General features: G+C 36.7%; 1 protein-coding gene across 8 annotated transcripts in view; it reads left to right on the top strand.

Annotated features, from left to right (window-relative positions):
- The window catches only part of SYNE1 (spectrin repeat containing nuclear envelope protein 1), a 287050-nt gene that overhangs the window by 239792 nt on the left and 24169 nt on the right, over positions 1-23089 (top strand). For 7 of the 8 annotated variants that reach the window (XM_061988999.1, XM_061989000.1, XM_061988996.1 and 4 more), the window contains 10 exons: positions 181-275; positions 1277-1511; positions 2170-2364; positions 4510-4635; positions 5374-5529; positions 7490-7648; positions 8154-8320; positions 15155-15317; positions 18872-19059; positions 21154-21304. In XM_061988999.1, the coding sequence (XP_061844983.1) occupies positions 181-275; positions 1277-1511; positions 2170-2364; positions 4510-4635; positions 5374-5529; positions 7490-7648; positions 8154-8320; positions 15155-15317; positions 18872-19059; positions 21154-21304 (1635 nt within the window). Of the gene's footprint in view, positions 1-180; positions 276-1276; positions 1512-2169; positions 2365-4509; positions 4636-5373; positions 5530-6577; positions 6661-7489; positions 7649-8153; positions 8321-15154; positions 15318-18871; positions 19060-21153; positions 21305-23089 lie in introns of those variants that run through there. The other variant, XM_061989001.1, reaches the window with a different exon arrangement.

Here is a 23089-nt window from a genome sequence, read left to right as displayed (position 1 = left end):
AGAAGCTGCAAGTAGCTCCTGCAATGAGATTAGGCATGTTTCTATTAAAGTTCATGACAAAACTCCCAATGAATTAATTTGAAATGAGATTAAATACATGTAAATTCTTTTTCACCAATGCATACAGATAGAATTAAAATGTAAACTTTTGGTTTAACATCCTTGTCTCCTGTACAACAGCTGTTCCAGGCAGAGATGTTCAGCCGCCAGCAGATTTTGCACTCAATTATCTCTGATGGGCAGCACCTCCTAGAACAAGGACAGGTGGATGACAGGTAGACATTCCTGTATTGTTACTACTGCTTGTATTAAATAATAGTTAGACTTGTGGGGAACTTACAAACAGAGAAGATGACAGATGTCAATGTTTAGATCTTGCTCTTCTGAAGTAGAAGTTACTGTCAGTGTCGTTAAGCATCAATTAGCCAGTTTTTAAATAAGGCAGTGTTCTTTAGGATGCTGTGGGATATATGAATGTGTGACTGCTTCTAGGAACACAACAGCCTTGAGGCTGCTTCTCTGACAAAGATTTCTCTTGAGTTATCAAGCGTGTTACATATGTGTCTATTCTAATGTACTTTTAAAATGTCACTTTCACCAAAGAAGCCTGCGGTGACAGATTTAGTGAGTTACACTTGACCTATGCCAGTTGGAGATTTGCCTCTACCAAGAGGATTCTCTACTGCCATTTAAGAACACTTGCAGCCTAAATGTGATGGGATAGGAATTCATTGCTGTCTGAAATTTTGTTTTAAACACTTGATATCAAATGAATGAGACTCAGTTAAACAGTAGTGGCTTCACACTTGTGTTTATGCATTGGCTTTGCTAAGGGTATCATGATCCTAATATGAGATGGACAGTTTATTGGAATGGACAAGTTAGCTTTATTCTGTGTATATTTTATGCTTGCTTTGAGCTCAATAGTAAATGTGGGGGTGAATTGTGAAGTCTCCATGATTTACTGTGAATTTAGTTCATCCAAACGGGCAAAACTGGTGGGTGGATTTTCTTTGTCTGTTTCTGGGGAGAAGGTCAAAGAGTGTCATGTGTTAAAAGTTTGGGGGTTTTAAGGTGGCAATAATTGGAGTCCTTTACTCCTCCCCATTCTACTTGAAGTGTGCAGTTCTCATAGTCAGCTATCAAGAGACTTCAGTGCCTTTCCGCTAACGTTTCATAATTCACAGCTACAAAATATCTTCCCTTTCACTTAAAGAAGATAGATGGAAGTTTGAAGGTTGCTATGTGTTTTTCTTTATTTCTCTATTTATAATAGGGATGAATTTAATCTGAAGCTGACTCTTCTAAGTAACCAATGGCAAGGAGTAATTCGCCGGGCTCAGCAGAGGAGGGGGATCATTGACAGCCAGATTCACCAGTGGCAACGCTACAGGGAGATGGCAGAGAAATTGCGCAAGTGGCTGGGGGAAATATCCTGTCAGCCAGTGAGTGAGTTGGGCAATGTTCCCATCCCATTGCAGCAAGCCAGAACACTACTGGATGAAGTACAGGTATGTCCAGTGTGTTTGAAGAAAGGGGGAAAAGTCGCTGCCTTTTTTACAGCCATCATCATTTAAAACTTTCTTTAAAATGTATTAGAGTCAGACTATCTGCTTTGCAGCAACCAATATTAGTTCTTCTTTTAAACAGGCATAGCCTCAGAAGCAGCAGTGTAATGGAATCAAATTTGGAATTCATAAAGAACATAAAACAGAGAACTTGATGGTCCCTTTCTCTTGAGCTTTTTTACTTCTGGTTTTGCTTTATAACTAAAGTCACACTGAAATGTTCTTGAGAAACAACAATGGTGACCTGTTTGAGGAATGTATTCTAGCTAACAAAAAAGAATTCCTTGAGTGTCCATCTTCCTGTTAGGTTAACAGTATCTATTTAGCAACTTGGTGTCTTCAAGATTTTTGACCTGTGTAAAAGGCTCTCTAGAAACTGGGGAGAAAGAAGTCCTTCATGTCTTTGTCTGTTTGGAGAAATTTTCTAAATGTCTGCTTTAGTAAATGATTGTGAAAAGGTTAAGGTAAAGCATTTGGGCAGTAGGTTATCCTCAAGACAAGGCATGCAATCAGTTAAAGTATAGGCTTAAGAATGAATTATACTGAATTGTTAGATGTATTTAAAAAGACAAAGCTGACAAAAAACTCTTAATATTTTCAGCTTAAAGAGAAAGTTCTTCTAAGACAGCAAGGGAGTTATATCCTCACTGTGGAAGCTGGGAAGCAGCTGCTGCTCTCTGCTGACAGTGGAGCTGAGGCACTCCTGCAGACAGAACTTACTGAAATTCAGGAACGCTGGAAGATAGCTAGCACCCAACTGGAGCAACAAAAGAAACAGCTTGCTTTACTACTGAAAGTGAGTGTGTGATTCATTCTGTACTTCTTCAGCAAGATCGTGTTTTCTCACTGTCTATCCTGTTGATGAAAAGTGTTCTCAAGGAATAAGCACAAATACAAGAATTGCATGTACACTGCATGAAATCACAATTGCATTTCATCACGTCTGGAGTGGCAATACTTCATAGTAGCCTTTTATGTTGGTTGACATCTTTTAATTGATATTTCCAGAACACTGCCAATAAAGGATATTCCTACCAGTCCTATTTTTAGCATAAAGCAAAACTACATTTTATTTTGCAAAGTGATGGCTAATTTTCTACATATTGCATTGAAATTAGACCTGCTTTATTCCTTCTACATGATCATGTCAGTATATGTCTAGCAGTGTAGTAGTCTGTTTTTTTCTGGTGTCTCATGCATTTACTAATTTAGGTAAATGTCCATGATCTTCAAGAAGGCAGCCTTAAACTTTATTTTCATGTAAGCTTTGTCCAGAATACCTGCAAACCTCACTTTAAGTACTAAGGATGATGGACTGGAATTTAAATTTAGTCTGTTTTTTCCATTTTACTCATTCTAGGGAGAACAATGAAATTTGGACTTCTCTGTATTCATAGAATAGAGCAAGAGCTTTTAGAATAAGTCAACTTTTCTTCTTTTCAAGCCCTACTGAGAGAATTATGTCAGGATATTTTAGTCATGTTATCTAGGGAGACTAAAGGTTCTATCCAGACTTGACGGAGTAAGCCTGGCGACAGCACGCAGTCATGTGAGGGATGGTCTGCTGCTGACATTCTTGGATCTGCCATCTCAGTGGAGGCAGGAGATGGGGAACCCTGTGGCAGCAGGGAGCCAAGGGTTAATGTGTTGGAAGCCATGGAAACACCTGAAAATGGTGACTCCATACCCTCCCTGGGCAGCTTGGGCCAGTGCTCCGTCACCTTCACAGAAAAGAAGTTTTTCTTTAAGTAGCACTTTTTGTGTTCTGATGAGGTTCTGAGGGACATTGTTTAATGATGGGCTTGGCAGTGTTAGGTTAGTGGTTGGACTTGATGATCTTAAAGGTCTTTTCCAACCAAAGTGATTCTATGATTCTTTAATTTTGTCTCAATGAAAGTATAGAACTTAGTGCTTGAAGATAAGGAAGTAGGGAAATTACCATGCAAATTGCACAAATTTTCTTATAGATATCAAGCCTTCATTACATAATGCTCTCTTTGTCTAAAATATATGACTTTTTAGTGGTTTTCTGTTCAAATGCGAAACACAAGTGTATATTCTAGAGGAGTATTTGTTGAATTAGTAACATCACAGACAACTGTTATGTAAGGTCATATTGCTTACTAAGGAGAGAAGAAAGAAGACACTAAATAGAGAGGGCTTCTGCAAAACCTGTTTGTAATTCCCCATCCTGAAGATCATTAAATACTGGCATAGATTGGAAAAAAAAGGGAAGGAGAGAAATACAAAAGCAGTGATAGAAAGAGAATAAATTTAAAGAGTAGACTAAGAGAAGCGAGATCCATATTTTTGAGTGCTGCACAACTAGTATTCCTGTAGATTGACAGGGTAGCTGAAGATCTCTCTGTCTGTGACTACCTTTTTAATAGACTAATAACCAGATGAGGCAGATAAAACTATCCTGTCACATGAGGGTTCGTATAGTTTGATTGGATTGGAAACATTGAAAATTTTGGAAATTATACAAACACTAAAGCTGGATGTAGTTGCTAGAATCCTAATTTACAGAAGATACTTGTAGGTATTTCAATCTTACCTGAATTTGCAGTATCCCCAACTACTGTTTGTTTTATTTTTTTCTGGAGATTAATGCATCTGAATGGAGCTTTTGTCAATGAATTATGGCATGTTTACAGGCCTCCAAAAAAGAAGTGGAAAATAATTTTTGCATCCTTCTGAAAGGATGAAGTTGGATAAAGACAATGTTGTAATAATAAGAGACTTTAACTTGGGTATTTCTGCTAGCAGAGACACACACACACCAAATTGACAGTTACACAAACACAACTCAAGATCTGAGAATATGCGTATTATTTTGAGGGGGATTAATTGTTCACTGTTTAGTGGTTAGTTAGGCAAATCAACAGATTCAAGTGTAATCCAGATATGAATTGAAGTCTAATAAACATTCTGCCTTCAGGACTGGGAAAAATCTGAAAAGGGCATAGGAGACTCACTGGAGAAGCTAAGATCATTCAAAAAAAAGCTTTCTCAGCCTTTACCGGAACACCATGATGAGTTGCATGCAGAGCAGATTCGTTGCAAGGTAAAGCAGTTATTCTCTGTTGACTTGTGTCATCTTTATCTGCTTTTGTGCAGTATCCTCCTCTATTGTTAATAGGCTTTACATTACTGACTGTACAAACCAGTCAACCATCCTTGTGACCAGAAAATATCTATGTAATAATTGGATAGCATAATACCTGAGTGGTGCCACTATAATGAAGATCTTGCAGGGTACATATAGAACTGATCAAAGTGAGTTCAGAACAGGATATGAAAACTGCTGTTGAAGTGCTAAATACTGGTGTGTTTTTATGGTAGAAATTCTAGCTTCAAATTTAAACGGGTAGAACCTAAACTTCTGTTACAGAGCTTTTGTTTGAGATAAGAATACTTTTGGGAATCTTAGATGATGTGCTATATTCTTTGCGGTTTAGAAATGAGTTACAACTCAAAAATATTTTCGACACAAAGAAGTCTGAACCAATGCTTACATTTTCAAATACCTTTGAATTTTACAGAGATTTGAGTAGTATATCAGTTTGTGACTACTTGTTACAAATATCATTCTCTGTTGGAGACTCACTTCTCTCATAACTCCAAAAATATTGGTACATATAGTGTTGGAGTTTTTCTTATAAATGGGGCTGAAACAGACCATTTGAAATGGTGAGTCTGTTCAGCTATTACTTGAATTCAGTGGAGTAACAATGCTTGTCTTTGCACATCATCAAATTTTTATTAGCAAACTGGTCCTTTTTTCTTGTGTGCTTCTTTTAAGGAGTTAGAAAATGCTGTTGAAGGATGGACAGATGACCTTGCAAACCTCTCTCTGATAAAGGAGACCTTATCTATATATATCAGTGCAGACGATATCTCAGTCCTCAGTGAGCGCATGGAGCTTCTGCACAGACAGTGGGAGGAGCTGTGCCACCAGGCAAGTATAGTACTGTGCAGTAATATGAGCATGCAGGCTACAGAAGTGTTGGGAAAAAAAGTGAATGCGAGTGGCAGCTTTTAGAAAAGATGCATATAGACACACTCAGATTGTAAACTGAACTCTTAACAGAATCAGAGAAACCATCTGTTGAAGTGTCTCACTGCTAGTGTTTTTATATCTTTTGGACTTTATCCTGGCTGCTATGTTGTATTTAAGGTGCCCTGAAAAAAAAAAAAAAACAACAAAAAAGTCACACTGTGTCCTGTGGTACTGTGACGTGTCTGGCTGGGGAAAAAACAAAATAGTACAATGTACTGTGCTTTGATGGAGGACCTGTGCTCAGAAAGCATGTCTCCTTCCTCATCAACATTACTGTATTGTATAGTTCTGTATTGTGCTGGATCAGTTCTGTTGAAAGCTTCTGCTTTTTTAGACTTTGGTGTCTGCATTTCTTTTAGTCTGAGGGTGACTTGCTTGGCTGCAAAATGAGCTGAGGAGTATTGTTTGATTTTTCTGGTCCATCATGCTGTTGGTGTGTTTCCGGCCTCCATTTTGTATTTAGAAATCCAAGTAGTGGAGTCTCCCTCAGTCAATTTTTCAGATTATCCTGGTATTATTTCTGTGGTTCAGATTATAGCCCAGATATACGAGGGCTAACATTGAAATAGCTAACCTCATCTAAGGTAACTGTGAAGGCTTCAAAACCACCCCCAAGGTAGGATAAACATTTCACAGTCAACAGCATAGAACTTGTTACGAGTTACTTGCATTTGAATGAACTTATGTAGATACATCTAAATTGTGGTGCAGTCACTGCATGTATGTTTACAGTAAAGGAGGGAGCCAAGTATAGGAGTTTAATCTTAGTTTTGTGTGTACTGAACGTTTCAGGGTGTAACCAAATGTAATGCAACACTTTGTTCAACTGTTGATTCTTTCCGGAAAGCTGCCATCAAGTTTAGAACCACAAAAAGGAAATGTGAGATCATGTGTATGCCCCTGTTAAACCTCACATGGTAGTTAAAAAACACATCACTTTTGTTTATGAAAAAGCAAATGCAGTCTTCATCTTTTCAGCTGAAATGCTGCTATTAATTCAGAAACAATACAGATTGCAATAAGAAGGACGTAAGTAGTTGTACAAATGTCTGAAACTGGACAGATGATTTTGTTGCTCATCCTCTTCTGCTATTTTTATTTCAGTGTCCATTTTTGTCTATCTATTGCTGTTTATAGTCTGAGACAGTATAGCTATAGCAGTTTTTAAAATATAACAACGTTCTCATTCCTCTTGTAGTAATTATAGCATTTGCCTGTTTGATGTTTTATACCTCTTCTTTCCTGTCAGGGTACACTTCAGTCCTTTGGAGTCTCTCAAAATGTCATACTCATTCAGGAGAAGTAGTCATCTATGAAATGAGTGTATCTGGACACAAGTAGAAAATTACTTATGCAAAATATACTGTATTTACCATAGCACTGAAATATCATGCTTATGTACATTGGCTTACCTATGCTATGTATGTCTCTTTTTCTGCTTTGGTCAGGAATTTATGACTTCTCTTTTTTAGTCTCTTAGACTAAAATGAAAAAAATAATATAACATTTTATAAGGGAGCAAAAATTATAATAAAAAATATTTTTAATCTTCTAATTAAACCTTTGGGTTAGTGACATTATAAAATGAGACATTAGCAGGCTACTGAGCTTAATGTTTGGACACTTCTCTTTATGCACGGAATATAGCTAACAGGAAACCTGAGATTAACACCTCTAAACTTACAAAGAGTCAGACAAAGTTTTTGCAGTATGGCTTCACTTTGCTTTAAGGACAAGTAAGTGGTTGGAATGCTTTTTCAGGGCCAGAGGAGTTCACAGTAAGGCACAAAACTGTTTTCAGTACCTCTTAAATGCATTTACTATTTTGATTTTGTTCAATCTCTGCAAATGTTTTAAGGTCTCCTTACGTCGACAACAAGTTAGTGAGAGACTGAATGAGTGGGCTGTCTTCAGTGAGAAGAACAAGGAGCTCTGTGAGTGGCTGACACAAATGGAAAGTAAGGTTTCTCAAAATGGTGACATCCTCATAGAAGAAATGATCGAGAAACTTAAAAAGGTATAGTGCAATGCGTGTATGTTCCCATGCTGTTCTTTAACTGCTCTTGTTTTCTGTTACAAAGAGGAATCTGAATTAACAGGCCTGAATGTTTTACCTTACACCAGTGTTTATAAGTTCCAGTAAGACTGTGTGATCATATTCTTCTCTCACTATGCAACATTTTCATGTATTTCTTGAGCTGGGACCTCACAGGATACCAGAAAACAAAGTGAATGCAAAGTCAAAAGCATCTGAATACTTTACCAAAAGTCCAATCAGAATTGCCTCTGATGAGCTTAACTATAACAGATGTTTTTATAGAAGATGTTGTGGTTTGCCTTGTTTCATCCTTTATTCTTCTGATAAAGTTGTTCATGGTTATACATCTAATATTTAAGAGGTTGTCTCTCCACTGCATCAATCACCAAAGAAAAAAAAATCACTTGTGTTTTTGTATGGTTCCTCAGTATTGTAGAGCAGAGAGAATAAATGTTCAGACTCCTGATTGCTCTTTACTGTCCAGGATTATCAAGAGGAAATTGCTGTAGCCCAGAAGAACAAAATTCAGCTCCAACAAATGGGAGAGCGACTTGCTAAAGCCAGCCATGAGAGTAAGGCATCAGAGATTGAGTACAAACTTGGCAAGATCAATGACAGGTGGCAACATCTTCTAGATCTTATTGCAGCCAGGTAAAACAGTTGTTTTGCTACATGGACGGGTTAATATGCTGTATGTCATGAATTTAAAGTCATTTTATTGTCTGCCTTTTGTCATTAACTGAGTTTATTCTTAATCATGAACATATTTCTGTGAAATTCACCTTTCAATTTCACTTTACAGTACCTGACATAATTTCTTCAAAAAGAGTCAATTCAAAACATTATCTGCTACAACAATATAGGATCAGTAGCAGTCAAATTTAGTGAGCCTTGCTCTGGTACCATCTTACTTCAGATGAGTGCTTAAAGCTGAGTGCAAATGTAGTTTTTCTAAAATATTCTTGGCAGAGTAGTCAAGACAGTGCATTTGTAGTTTTGGATTTTGAGAAGAAATGTTCCAAAATTGTCTTAGTTTTTCTCCCTGATTTTTCACTAATGGAGACTAACTGCAGGTAGATAAATGCACATTGAGCTTAAAGGTTCTTTTTGCACGAGGTCAAAAATATAACAGCAATTTTCATTACTTAACAGAATTGGGTTTTGATATGTGAAGAAACAAATCCTTCCCATTATGTGCAACAATTTTGTAACAATTTCACACTTCATAAAATGTACATAAACTTTGTATTTTACTCTTCTGTGATGTAAACACAATTGAATTAGAAATATTTTAATCCTGTTAGCAGCTAAGGGATTTGTTTAGTTTTGTCTCATTTTTCATTTGTTCTTTTTTTCATATGATTTCACTGCATTCCTGCTCTGACATTTGTAAGCAAGGATGCAATAAAATTTATGTAAGTAGAAGTATTCTGGTGGCTCCAGCTCATTTTGTAGTGGTTCATTTTAAAGTAATGAGCACTCTGTGTTTCCTACAGAACAAGTAAGTCAGGAAGTGGTACATTACAGTCGAGGAGGCTGCTGGTTTCAGAGGATGTGATAGCTCACCAGTTGTTGAACATAAAGTATATTTGTTGTGTCTTTGTGTTTGTCTTTTTGAAACACCCACTCAGACAGATGTTGAAAAAATACCTTCAGGAAGTTTCTTGTGGAAGGTGCTTGCATTCATAAAATGAAAGACACATCTTTAAAAGATCTGTATTATCTGTTCAGTATGAGAGGTTAGTCTTTTCTATAGGAACAGGTAAAGCTTCAGGATTCTGTATCAGTTTTTGAGCAGGGAGATATAAACTGCAACTGACTTATGTAAAATATTTATTTACTTATATTTCCACATAATTTCAACTTAACCTTCTCAAGTACTGTGCTTAGCACTATTACATGAAGTTAAACATCCTTTTCATTCCAGTGCTTACTGAATTGAAAATAAATGCAAAGTTTGGATGTTGTGTTACTGAAGTTATGAAGTATGTGGTGATGTGAGGTTATGGAATTTTTTCTGGTTCAACTGTAGATTAAGTTGATAGCATTTAAAGCCCAAGTTATTCATTAATGTACATACAAAGTACTTGTATTTATGTCTATTTCCCACTGGACAAAAGAGTTTGTATCCCCCAACATAATTTTTGGAAGGGTCCAGAGGCTCTTTAAAATGTGTTACTATATATTGAGGTGCATTCCTGTAATGTTATTTTGGAGTTTGGAGCATCATATAGTCCTATTTGGCTACACTTAGCTAGTAACTGCAGATGGGTTGTTCTGGTTGTTGAGAATAAAATACACCTTTTCATGTTGTAGATCCCTGACAGCATTAATAAGTTATTAGAGCATGTGTGCTTTTCTGCAAATCTATAGTCATACCTTGGCTGGAGCATGTTTCTTAGTGGGTTGTTCCTTACAGCTATGAACAAATAGGAGGCACTCTATGAAAATGCTTTAGTATTATAGTATGATAATATGTATACAGTCTGAATCTTACCTGTTGATTTTATGCTGTGCAGTAGAACTTCTCCATTCACCTTTAATAGCCTTCCTTTCTTTCTCCCTTTCTTTCTCTCTCTTTCTTACTCTCTTCCCCTTTCCTTCTTTCCTCTCTTTCTCCCTCTCTTCTCCCCCCCTCTTTCTTTTTCTTTCTCTCTTTCTCTGTGTCTCTCTTCCCCCTCTTTCTTCCCTTCCCCTTCTTTCCTCTCCCCGTCTCCTTCTCTCTCACATTGTTTCCTTGTCCATCTACTCTGAGGATGTCTGTAACTGCAGCAGAAGTGGCTACAGAAAGGTAGCTGTGTCTCAGCATCAGGGGTTTTTTTCCTGTCTTTCTAAAACATTTTCATCCTTTCAGATGTTTTCTTTTGATATGTCAGCCCTGTGCAAGAAAAGTTACAGATGTTGATAGCCAGGAAGCAGTGCATTGCAGCAACTGCTCAGGCTTTGCAAAGAAGTCTTTGTTATATGTTTTCATCCTTTCCCCTGGCACTCAAGGTCCACATTCCTGGAGATCAAGTCTGGCACATGTTGATGAATGCAAGTTTTATTTAGAAACATGACCACTTGTCACCGTTCAGTCTCATGTTATCAAGCAACGGCTGCTAGCATTTGTTTGGAGTGCAACATTTTCTATACAGTACTCACCAGCAAAGAGAAGTGTGTCCCTTTTCCTCCCCCCACCCAAAGCACAGTGTTTGCAGGCTTTTGGAGTGGAAGTTCTTCTTAAATGCTGGAAAATTTCATGGTGGTAGCAGAAGACTTGCACGCTGTGAGGATGGCGGAAGACGGCAGTGTGGATTCAGATCTCCCAGACTGTAATTGTGATATCACAAGGCAGGCAGCTATTTTTGTTTGTTTGCTTTTGATTGATAGAGTTCTCTCTGAAGTCTTGGCTTACTGGGAAATCAATTGAAATATTGATATGTAGAAATCACTACCTTAGCTTGAAATTACCGTTTTCTGCTCAGCTTAAAAGTAATTGACAGTGATAACAGCATACTTTGTTTTGTAGCTAGTACTTTTGAATGTTTTTGTGTTGGTGATGCAGACTTAGAACTAGTAAAATGTCTTAGCTGTGTAAGAGAAACTCTAGACTGGTTTTACTGCTGTTATTAAATACAAGAGCATGTACACACATGAGAGAAAGCAGACTTTGTCTGCTCACAATTGGTGTCATCAAAGGGGCATGGCTACAGCAAAAGAGGAGACAGGATGTAAAGAAAGTATTTCAGAGTTACCAAAGTTGGTCTGTCCTGTGCATATTAATGACTTTTTTATAACTTCATGTAATATTTAACTACATTATTCTGCATTTTTTTATTCAACTTCTCTTTTTCTCCTCTTCACATTATTTTTTCTAGAAGTTTTACTATTCTTCAGAGTTCTAGAAATGTACTCTTTGAAAGGGGAAACTGTGATCTGAAGAACAAATCTAGTTGGCAATAGTAGAGTCCTGATATGCAGTAGTACTGTATTTTGGACAATACATCTTTTTTGATAATAAAAAAACAATTTTAATTATTTTTTTAAATTATTTTAATAGTGTAATCTTTTTCACTATTTCATAGTGTGTCTTGAAACTTTGCCTCCAGTTCCAAGTAGATTTAAAACAAAAAAAACAAAAACTTTTCCGTTTTCTGCTGGCTTTGTACAGACTTAGCTCTCGTTCTCTTACTACCTTCTTTTATGCTGCTTTTAAAGTTTAATATTAGTAACCAGCTGTCTAAATGACTAACACAGTGCCTATGACTTCTATATGATGCATTATTATGTACTTATAGGGTTGTTCCTCTTTAAGTGGAACTTAAGGCTGTGTAATTTAGGACTAGTTGAACTAAATGTATTTGTGCTCAATTTCAGCTCCAAGCTTTCCTTCCACTGCCTTTTCTTTATGTAAAATAATCATTTTAAAGTTATTACTTTATAGAAGAAACCAAGGTACAGTAATTGTAACAGAAATATGAGCATCAGAACCATTCAAATTTTCAGATGCATTTCTGAGACTCTTAAGTATGGAAAAATGGAGCAAGACTGATATGTGTGTTATATAAAAAGAAACCTTTAAAATAACCATCTCATGAGTCCAGCCCTTTGATTTCAATGCAGAATTTTCGTTATCAAGGAGAGGAATCATCTCAAGTCTCTCGAGTAGCATGTAGTGCAGAGGGCTACAACAAAGGTGTGAGATTGTAATTGAAATGATTAACTGTTTAAACATAATCTTGTAAATAAAATCTCAAAAGATTTAAATTATAGTTGGCATGGGATCCCACATACTGGAATGGTTTATAATTTGACCTTTGTCACTAAGAAGAGCTTTTAGTTTCATTAGATTACAGACCCTGCCATTAGCATGGAAAGTTGGGATTTTGAGCTGTTATATTTTTAGGACACATTATGTAATCATTTGTACAGAGGCACAGAATTCAGTGAGATGAAGAGCAAAAGCATCTTGCCTGCTAAAATTCAGAAAGAAAACCCTTTAGACAGGATGGATTGCATCTTTTATTTGTTCACAGATACGTTTCCAAAGTAGCTAGAGGCAAAACACTGTATTGCAGTTCAGCCAAATAAAGTAAGCCCGGCATACTTCAAGAAGCACTTGCTTATTTGCTGCTATTTGTACCATGGGCAAGGAACCTGTTATGTTAGACTCTGTACAAAAAAAGAACAGTGTTAATAGTAAATGTAGTAGGGACAGGAAGGAAGTTGTGCTTTTTTTTCTCTCTCTCTTTAATTTTCAAATTTAGGTGCAGAGAATTACAACAGCTGGACAGGAGGGCAGGTTTAGCAGTAGATTTTTATTCTGGTTGAGTGTTCTTTTCATGGGATTTTTTTGCTGCTTTTTTACTTTTTTTCTCTTGAGTAACTTAGATCATGTGACTGAAAATAGGTCTGTTTGAGATGGGATTGTTTCTTCTTCTGCCAGGAAAGTATTTCCATGCAGTCTGCCTGAGGCAAAGAGGGCACTTTCTAATGGATGTGCCCTTTATCAGATGTTGCAGGGAAATCCAGCACAAAAGTTGGGGTATACAATTATTGTACAATCATACAATTGCAAACAGGAAAAGCCTGTTCCACAGCTTGGTCTTAACAAATGATAGCGATGTGGCTTCTACACATGGCTGACATGACTCATTGTTCCCTTTCCCACTCCAGTATGCCTGCAAAGGATCAGTGGCAGCCAGCCTTGAAAAAATGGGCAGGATTTCACTCCTCTTAATTAACGTCAGAGACTGAAAAGCTATATGCATTCCAAAAGAATGATGACCAACCTTCTTGCTCACTTTATGAGCAAGTTTCAATTAATCCAAAACCATGAAGCACAGCCATAGGTGATAAGGAAATACTGTCCCCAGACACTGATCATTCTTCTAGTATCTCTCCATGACTAAACTGTTTTTCAGGATAACATGATGATGGAGGCTGGGGCACTCTTTCAGCACGATTGTGTTGATTTCAGTCCCTTGATAGTCTCATTTTTTTTGAGATCACAACCCTGCAGCTGTAAGTCATGATGCTCTGTCAGGGAAGATGCATTTGAACTCTTCTTAAGTGTGATTGGTGCTAAAGAGCCACAATTTGGCCATCTGTAGTCTAAAGAGAGGCAAAGAAAGAGACCAAAATTTGAAAAGTTTAACTTTTAAATATTTAAGTGGATGTTGAGATCTCTACATGTCTCTGTTAAAAAAAGCACACCCATGGTAGACTCTTAATGGTCAGTTGCAACTACTGCTTTAAATATGGAAACACTTGATAAAGTGGTTAATGTTATGGAAAAAAATGTGAATTGCTCTGTTTGAATTGTAGGATAGTCAGGTGGCATTCTGTTTGTTTGACAAATCTGGAAATCTTGTCTTTTTCAACCCAATTTAGTCAGTCTATACCTAGCTGCACTCATCTCTTAAAGCTTTCTGATATTGGAACACTTAAGTGGAAGAGCAATAGAAGCATAAAGGGAATGTTACTCAAAATTGTTTGTGGTACTACAAAATGGAAAAAAAAAAAAAAAAACACAAAGAGCTGAGAAACAATTTCAGAATCCACTAATGTACATTAGGTAACATCAGGATAGTGAGGAGGGAATTACTGACAGATATTTTTGCAGCTGAAACAGGCTGAAGGAAAAAAATATCGAGATGGAATGAAGGTTTAGTCAAATTCTCCTCAGTCTATAAGCTTAAAGTTCCCTTAAATAAATAAAAAACCACCAAAATTTAATTTATCTTGTCCATTGCTGTTGCAAGGTCAGGATTTCGAGAAAAATACTGCTTAGAAATTGTCATGCAGTTACGTTCAAATTTAATCTGGTTAAATATGAATTAGACCACTAAAAGCAAGAACAACTTAGAGCAGCACAGGCGTTATCACTAAGTTCTCAGATGAGTTTCTCTCTCTAAAACTTACTTATTCAAGGATGAATCTTCACACTGGAATGGATTACCCAAAGCTCCTATCCCTGGAAACATTAAAAGTCGAGTTGGACAGGGCTCTGAGCAACCTGATCTAGTTAAAGATGTCTCTGGTCATTGCAAAAGGATTGAATTAGAGGATCTTTAAAGGTCCCTTCCAACCCAAACTATTCTATAATATGTCATGCAACGTTTAGAAATCATCAGGATGAAGAAGGCCCATTCACTCATTGTACTTCAGCACCTGTACTGGTTAAATGATTGAGTTATTTGTAGTCTAAGAAGACCTCTTGTCATCTGTTGATCAAATACACAAATAAATTTCTTTTCTTAACAAACATTTAACTCAAATGATAAATGTATAGAAGCTTTGAAAATATCTGACATTAGTAAGCTCTTAATTTTTCTCAGCTGGAATGTGTGAATGCAGGACTAATTGCACATAAAATATCCTTTTGTTACATAATAAAGGAAGACTTCTGAGCAAAACTTGCCATTTAAGTTTCTGTGAAGCACATGCTGTCAAAGGGCTCCTTCACATTGTACTTATACAGCTTTTTTTTTTTTTTAATAGGGTGAAGAAATTGAAGGAGACTCTTGTTGCAGTGCAACAGCTGGATAAAAACATGAGTAGCCTGAGATCTTGGCTTACCCACATTGAGACAGAGCTGTCCAAACCTATCATCTATGAAACTTGTGACTCTGATGAAATACAAAGGAAGCTAAACGAACAGCAGGTAAAATACAACACAATTGTAAGACTTACAGTGACAGGGGGAGAACCAAAGTAGAGTGTCCTTGGGCTGCCCATACCTGTCTCAATGCTGGGAGGGCATGAGGCAAAGAAGTGTCTAAATATCAAGGCAAGTGGTACTTACTGTGTCACTTATAGAGCCTTCTGCTGGCTTTGACATGGAATCCACCAGGAGCTGATTGACCTTTCCAAGAAAGGTAAGGCACCAAGAGATGTAACCTGAACGAGTTATTGCAGTTGTTTTTCCTTTGGGGTTTGTGGTTTTTGTTTGAATTGTCTATTCCCAGAGGCAAAACTGACACCTGATAGACCTTGCAAATTTTGCACATGCTTGAAAATGACTATTTTTTATCAACCTTTCTAACTCAGTTTTATTTTGTAGCTTGTTTGAGAATCATTTTGCATGCAAAGATGCATGAGCTATACATGTCATGATAAGATTGGTTGGTTGGTTTGTAAGCACACAAAGACTTTAGACAGTGCTAGAATAAAACCAACACTGGAACAGGCAGAAAAAATATGCCAACCAGTTTCTGGTTTTAAAACAAATGTTACTCCTAAGAAGATTTGCTATACTTTCTCTTTCCCATTCCAATTCACTGCCCAGTGCAATTTTACCTAGAAGCTGGGGAGGACTGTTCTCTTGTGTTCTTGTTGGTTCTTTATTGGCAAAAATACCTTTCTAGGGCCTCACTAGAGAGGAGTTAGATGCTCTCCTGAGTTCATTTTTCAGAGGAGAAATAAATACATGAGAAGAGGAATACCAGAATATTTTGGGGGATAATTAATTTATGAAGTGTACAAACTGATATTTTTCTCTCATAAGCTGAGTGTGGGACTGAGGCAGACCATGAACCCTCTCAGAGTTTTTACCACCTCCACAAATGGTTTTCTATGTGGCTGTGCAGAATTGCTTATTAATGTTCTGTATGTAATTTACATAGAGATAACAATTTATAACACACAAACATCACTAATGGTGGTCTTTCTGAGACAGTAAAGTACTGGGCAGAGCTAAACATTGCTGTAAACAAAGTTGATACTTGACATCTTTTACTAGCATCCTTATGCAGGCATTCCACAGTCTGTTACAGACACTTCTTATGGTACTTATTTGGAGCACAGAGACAAGTGTCTCCTGCTGTTTCCTTGTGATGCTCCCAATGCAAGGACGACATGCACTGATAACCTGTAGAAGTCTGAGTGGTTTAATTTGAACTCCAAAGAGAGAAGTAGAGGTGAATCTTACCCAGAGGGCTGCCATCTTTGGAAACTTGATGGTGATTTGATTTGATAACACTGTACATATATTTTTTTAAAACCATCTACCTTCAATGTATGGCAACCAGTATTTTTATTATTCAGAGACTATATCAGTATCCACAGCATCTCAGAAAGTCACTACGTTGTCCATCTTCTTGAGTATTTCTTCCCTCTTTCGTCTTCCATTAGTGATCTTGCGTTCTTTCCCATATCTGGTCTTCCACTGAGGTAATGTTATCTTCCCTGCTCGTATGACTACCAGTTGTTTCTATATAAAATTACATGAAAAATATTATGCTGTGAGAGAGGAGGGTCAAATTTCATTTCTGTAACTCCATTGTTTACTTCTCAGAATCTGCTTCAGCTGAGAATGAGGTTTATACCTTACTGGTCTCTAGTAAAATTAAAGATGCAATTGAAGCTAGATATCTTAGGGGGAGCAGGGTAACTTCTTCTTTGTTAGCTAACTCAAAGGCTAAATGTTCTCTACTAATACAGAAAATTTTAAAACTTGAGAAAGAAATATTAAGTTTTGGAGGAAAAAAAAACAGTGTAGATTTTGTTTGTAGAAAGGTTCTGTAGATGAATTAAAAAGTGAATCCTTAGGAATCCTTAGGACCACCAACTGACAGTTCTCACTACTACTCTACTCCAGAACAGGATATTGTATTACCTGAACTTGCTTAACCTCAAGACATAACTGTCTGGACTATGTGTTTCGTAGAGAATTGCATCTGTTTTGAGTATCCACCCTTATGTAACATTTCAGGATGGGTAGACAGAAGAATAAGCACTTGAACATCATGATAAAAGAGTATTTTCCAGACAACTGAAAGAGCCACTGCTGAGGAAGAAAACATTGTCATTTTCCACTTGATAGTCTCATGTAGCTATTACAAAATAGCCTTCTGTCCCATAGAAGAGAAGAGGAAATAGAATACTTCATTGAGTCCAGTCCCAGTTATCACAAACAATCAAGTCCTGATGGTTGATAGAAGATGGCCTTGCTCCGTTTCAAATTAGCTGAGGGTTTTAGATTCTACATTTAGATTTCATTTTCTGCTGACAACATTTTCAAAACGTCATATTAGTTTTAAAAATGTTCCCCTAGTTAGACCCTAAATACATGTAGACCCAATATGTTGTCAGTATGTTTCCCTTTGTATGTTACAGTTTGCTAGCAAAATTATAAACAACAATTTATGCCTATTCATCCTCAAGCTGCAAAGTTCTTGTTCTCCTAAATACACTTCCACATCTCTAATTGTCCTAATAGTTCATTTCTTCATGTGAATTTTAAGTGAAATTAATAGTCTAGTTACAATACAGCACTTTTTGGTGTAGTCACCTTAGTACTTTGTTGCTATTGAAATTATGCTACCTGGGCTTTATTACTGTCCATCCCAATTTTTCCATCTAATGTTCTGATGTTTCACTACAAAGATAGGCAGAAGTCAAGCAGGATTTCTTTTCCTTGCACTGATCCAACAGCAATAGCCAATTACTTTTGTGTCTTTTCTTAACTTGAATATGTAGTTCAAAACTGAAGCTGAAACACTGAAACATCATCAGTGTAGAGCAAGCCATTACAGCCAGGAAACCAACAAGACAAATAACACTGATCACATATAATAAGTGCTAAGACAGTGTAAGTGCATTTTCTTTAGCTGTCCTGAATTTTCCTTTTCCATTTCCAGTTAAAATGCTATAGAATTTAAAAATTGAAGAAAGAAAAATCTCCTTCTAGAAACACTGTTCAACATGTGTTGCTACCTGTCTCCTTGTCAAACACGCACTTTGGAGCTAGCTCATCTGGGGAAAAATAGGTTCATGAAGGGTACCTCCTTCAAACTCTCACAGTAGAAAAGAACGTTCTTTTCTTGTCACACTTCTCTTACTAACTTCTGCTTTACATTCTCTGTGATAATTTGGGAAGAGCAGGGAATAATTCCACCATTTATTGGTGACGTCGATTAAATGTATGTAAAAGATGTCTCAGCCGAGCATGCGGAACTCTAGCAGTTTGTCTCAGGTGATGATTTGGTGTTTGTAGTCACTGGGAGAGCTGTGCATGCTGCCAGGTTCTCCAGGCCTCATTGATAACACTGCAACACCACTTGCGCAGATGCAATCTCTTAATAGGTATTCGCTGGTTGTTTTACTCCTTTTTGCAAACTCATTAATTGGTTTTTTTTTTAATAAGTAGAAGAGAAATGCATTTGTATTTACACATATTTTGCAATTTCTCTTAAGAATTAATTTCTTCACCTTCAGGAACTTCAGAAGGACATAGAGAAACACAGCACTGGAGTGGCATCTGTTCTCAATCTGTGTGAAGTACTTCTTCATGACTGTGACGCATGTGCCACAGAAGCAGAGTGTGATTCTATCCAACAAGCTACACGCAACCTGGACAGAAGGTGGAGAAACATTTGTGCAATGTCAATGGAAAGGCGACTTAAGTAAGTTTAAAATGCCTACAAAATAGTATTTCCTTCCACTGTCACAATACAGGATACACGTGTTTATGTTATAGGGTTGCAGTACTGCAAAAAGAGTGTAGGGGTTAAAAAAAGATCTTACACTGAATAAACGCCAATATTACACACAAGGCATTTGATGGAATGATGTCATATTTCCCATGCTTTGTAGAAATGATGAGAGAGGAACTAGAGACAGTTTAGACAATAGCAGTGACCTCGAAAGATTTAGAAAACATGACCTAAAACAGAGAGTTGTAACACTTAAGTTTACCTTTGAATTTCTGAGATTACTTGGGAAAATAGTTATCAAATGAGTGGAGTGTTATTCCAGGAGTTCAGATTTTCACACATCTAGTGTTCTTAAACAATTTCTCTTATGTGTGATTTTGTTTATTTGGAAAAATTTTAGGATTGAACACTCATCTGGAATTTCCTCATATGCCCATCTGAGCTTTGCTGATCAAGTGTGTGCATCTTGGGTGTGATCTGGTTTAATGCACATGCTTAGACCATCTGTACAGTGCATGCCCATGATATCCATGAGATTCACTGTTTAGTCTATTCCCATCTAGGAGAGATGGGTGATTTTGATAGCCATAATAGTGTAGGGTAGATTGAGTCAATAATATATACTCTGTGCTGTCCAGTAATAACACGTTTAACTGTTTCAATTCTTGTATTTATTAAGATCTTTTCTGTATCTTTTCAAATTATGAATCTGATTTCTGTGATATTTATACAATCATATAGAGAACTATTGGTAAAGTTTATGACTTCAAAATGCTGAACTGAACTTTGCATGATCTTTGGTTTTGTAGGATATTCTTCATGTATTCAGTAAAGATTTTCCATATTTCCTGTAAAGAATTTGTTGATTTTAAGTTATGCTGTTTTATTGGCACAGATTACTATCATTAAGTATTTTTTACTATTGCCATGGTAATTCTTGTATAGTGTGTATATACATACAGCTTATAAGTTTTATCTTTCACAGTATGTCTTGAAGATATAGTCTCTTCATACCTTTGTGTCCAGAAAATTAATTCAGAACTACTTTATATTAGTATGCAATAATGCATTGAACTCTACTTTCTTACAGTATACACATTATGCTATTAGTAGATTTGTACCAGTAAGTTAAATGAGCTGTCAATATTTAGGATCTTACAGTGCTAGAAACAGTTATTAATTTTAAAAGCAACTTTCCAGGTGTAAAACTTCATGTTAAGCAACATATAATCAACAAATCATAAATTTTGCATCATTCAGGTCCTGTTCAAACCTGCATATCTAATATTTGGGAAATAGGTATTCTTTATGCAAAACAGACTTAGTTCTGCTGCAATAAAACTTGTCTCAAAAAAGATCTTGTTATTCTGAACCAAGTGGTGTTGAAGTTCTTGGGATTTTACAGTCAGTGTTAAGCCAATTTGATATCAGGATCAAGACTTAGCCATTATTTTTACAGATTTGATTTAAGTCAAATTGGGTTTTTTAAAACGTTGGAATCAATTTTACCCTTGTTTTTTAAATAGAAATATGTTTGCAGTATGTATTGAGAGATGCTGTTTTGCCACTTGTTGGTGAATGCAAAGAAACTCCAGTGTTTGTGTCCCTTTTCAGTGCAGAAAAAAAGGACTGAGAACTTTAAAATATATATTGCAGTATCTTTACCATTCTGTAAAAAACAGTTCTGCAGTTGAAGGTAGTGTAAGATTTCTAATCTCCACAATACCAGCTGAAGTACACCAGGGTTGTATTTCAGAAGTTATTTAGCCTGTGCTCAGATTTTTAGAGCTCTTATTGCATCTTTATAGCTTTCTTTTTATACTGATTCCAAAATTAGATGCATTAGAAAAAAAAAAAAAATACCATCTTGTTCTAGCTCAGTCTGGACAAAGCCAGCTTTTTTTTTGTGGTCTGTGTATCAGCCTGGCTGTCTGAGTTAGGTTAAGAGCCAGTTATTGTCTGCTGCAATGCTAGTTTGCTCTTGCAGATGATTAGCTAAATAAATTTCTGTAGTCAGCTGGCTTTCAGTCCGAGCATTCCCTAATTTTCCATTATCTATTGCAGAATTGAAGAGACGTGGCGACTATGGCAAAAGTTTTTGGATGACTACTCCAGATTTGAAGACTGGCTAAAAAATTCTGAGATGATTGCTGCTTTGCCGAGGTCCTCTGGCGTGCTTTACACGATTGCTAAGGAAGAACTAAAAAAATTTGAGGTGATTTATTATATTCGAAATTTAATACCTACTAATCAAATTACAGCAGCCAGCTGGTGTTCTTCCTTCACATACACAAGTCACTCAGCAGAGATACTGTATTAATATAGTGGAGTTGATGATTTTGTAGCTGTCTTCCGTGGCAGGTTTCTAGAATCAAAAAAACAGTAGAAAGTGACAGCTGAGAATGCTAATAAATAAATCCACTCTCACTTGCTGTTGGTTCACCAGATTAGAGATTTCATAGAATCAATGAATGTTTAGATCCTTGTACCTGAAATTTGTATTGTCCGTGCAAGTGTTGTTATATATCCACATGGTGTGCTTTGTGACTTAAAAGTTAAGTGTGTGCTTCAAAACTGACAAGCTGTCACTTCAGTCAGTACTTAAGAGATTCTTACATAATTCCATTGTGTCTACTACAATGTGATGGCTTGTCTCTAATTACAATGAAGTGTATACCTGGGGGGAAAGCACATACACAGAAGAGCACACATACATCCTGTGGCTAGCCATATGTGAAAAACATTTTGCTCAGTTTCATATTTACGAAGAGTATATCAAGATGAAAGAGGAGAATAACTCTAGAGAAGCAGAACAAATTGTTTAGGCAATTCTCTGAACAGACAGATGCTATAAACTGTCTACTGTGAAGAGGAAATGCAGATCTTAAGCAACGACTAAGACAAGTTAATACTTTTTAATTTAACAAATAATTCAAAAACATGAATTGTGAAGCACTGATTTGGGTTTTAGAATTGACATTAGCACTTCTGAATGTACTGCCCATGTTTTATTGTTAAACACTGCCAGACATCGTTATGGCGAGGTAGGTTGCCACAGTATAAAAGTGTGTTAGTTCTTCCTGGACACAAGTACTCTGTCTCAGACCTCCCTCCTGTTTTCCCATTATTCAGTGATTAGGATCTAAGTCTCTTGTTTATTGAGTCTCTATATGAGGAACAATAAAAATATCTTGGCTGTCTCTGATTTTTACAGTTGATCTGACTTTGCTCAAAGTCTGTTACATTGAACCTCAGCCTTAATGGTGACCTTACCTCTCCTGCAGACTTGTGGAATTTTTACAGTGTCAGCAGGAGCTAGCTGCAAAGAGAACAGTTTAGCAGCCTCTCCTAAAGCCTAATTTCTGTTCAGTTTGGTTCTTTTTCTTTTTTTCTTTCTTTTTTTTTTTTTCCTGAGCATCTAGCATCTAACTCTCTAAATGCAGGACTGAAAGCAACAGTAGTGGTGGTGTTCAAATTCAGCAACTGCACTGTGATGAAGTCAGTACAAAGTCAGACCCATATACATACTAAATAAAACATTTTCCTCTCCATACCTGCATTTTAATTTTTAAAAACATCCATTTTAAAAAACAAACGAACAAGAGAAAAGTAACAGCCCAGCAGACCATGTAAAAACATCTCAGTTTCTGAGCACAGAGGTCAGAGATGGTTCTCACTGACTTCATTGTACAAAATCAAACTCCTCCTACTCCAGTACATTATGGAGAAATGAAAAGAGGTGACAGGAAGGAATGCAGCAGATTAATTCCTGTTACTGAGTTTAAAAAATGGAAGACAAATACACAGCTGTTTTGCTGGACAAGGCTTGGTAACAGGTGAAACAACAACTGCACGCTTTCATCATCCTAGTAAATATAGCAATATTTGTGCCTCTAATATGAGAATTGCTTCTTTGTCCAATTTTATGTGAATTCAGTTATGCTGAACATTTCATTCCCATTGCAAGCTCACTTGGTTGTCCCCTACACAATTTGATGGC

This window comes from Colius striatus, chromosome 2 (assembly GCF_028858725.1).
Source record: "Colius striatus isolate bColStr4 chromosome 2, bColStr4.1.hap1, whole genome shotgun sequence".
Taxonomy (NCBI): domain Eukaryota; kingdom Metazoa; phylum Chordata; class Aves; order Coliiformes; family Coliidae; genus Colius; species Colius striatus.
This window is presented reverse-complemented; position numbering and strand designations above follow the sequence as displayed.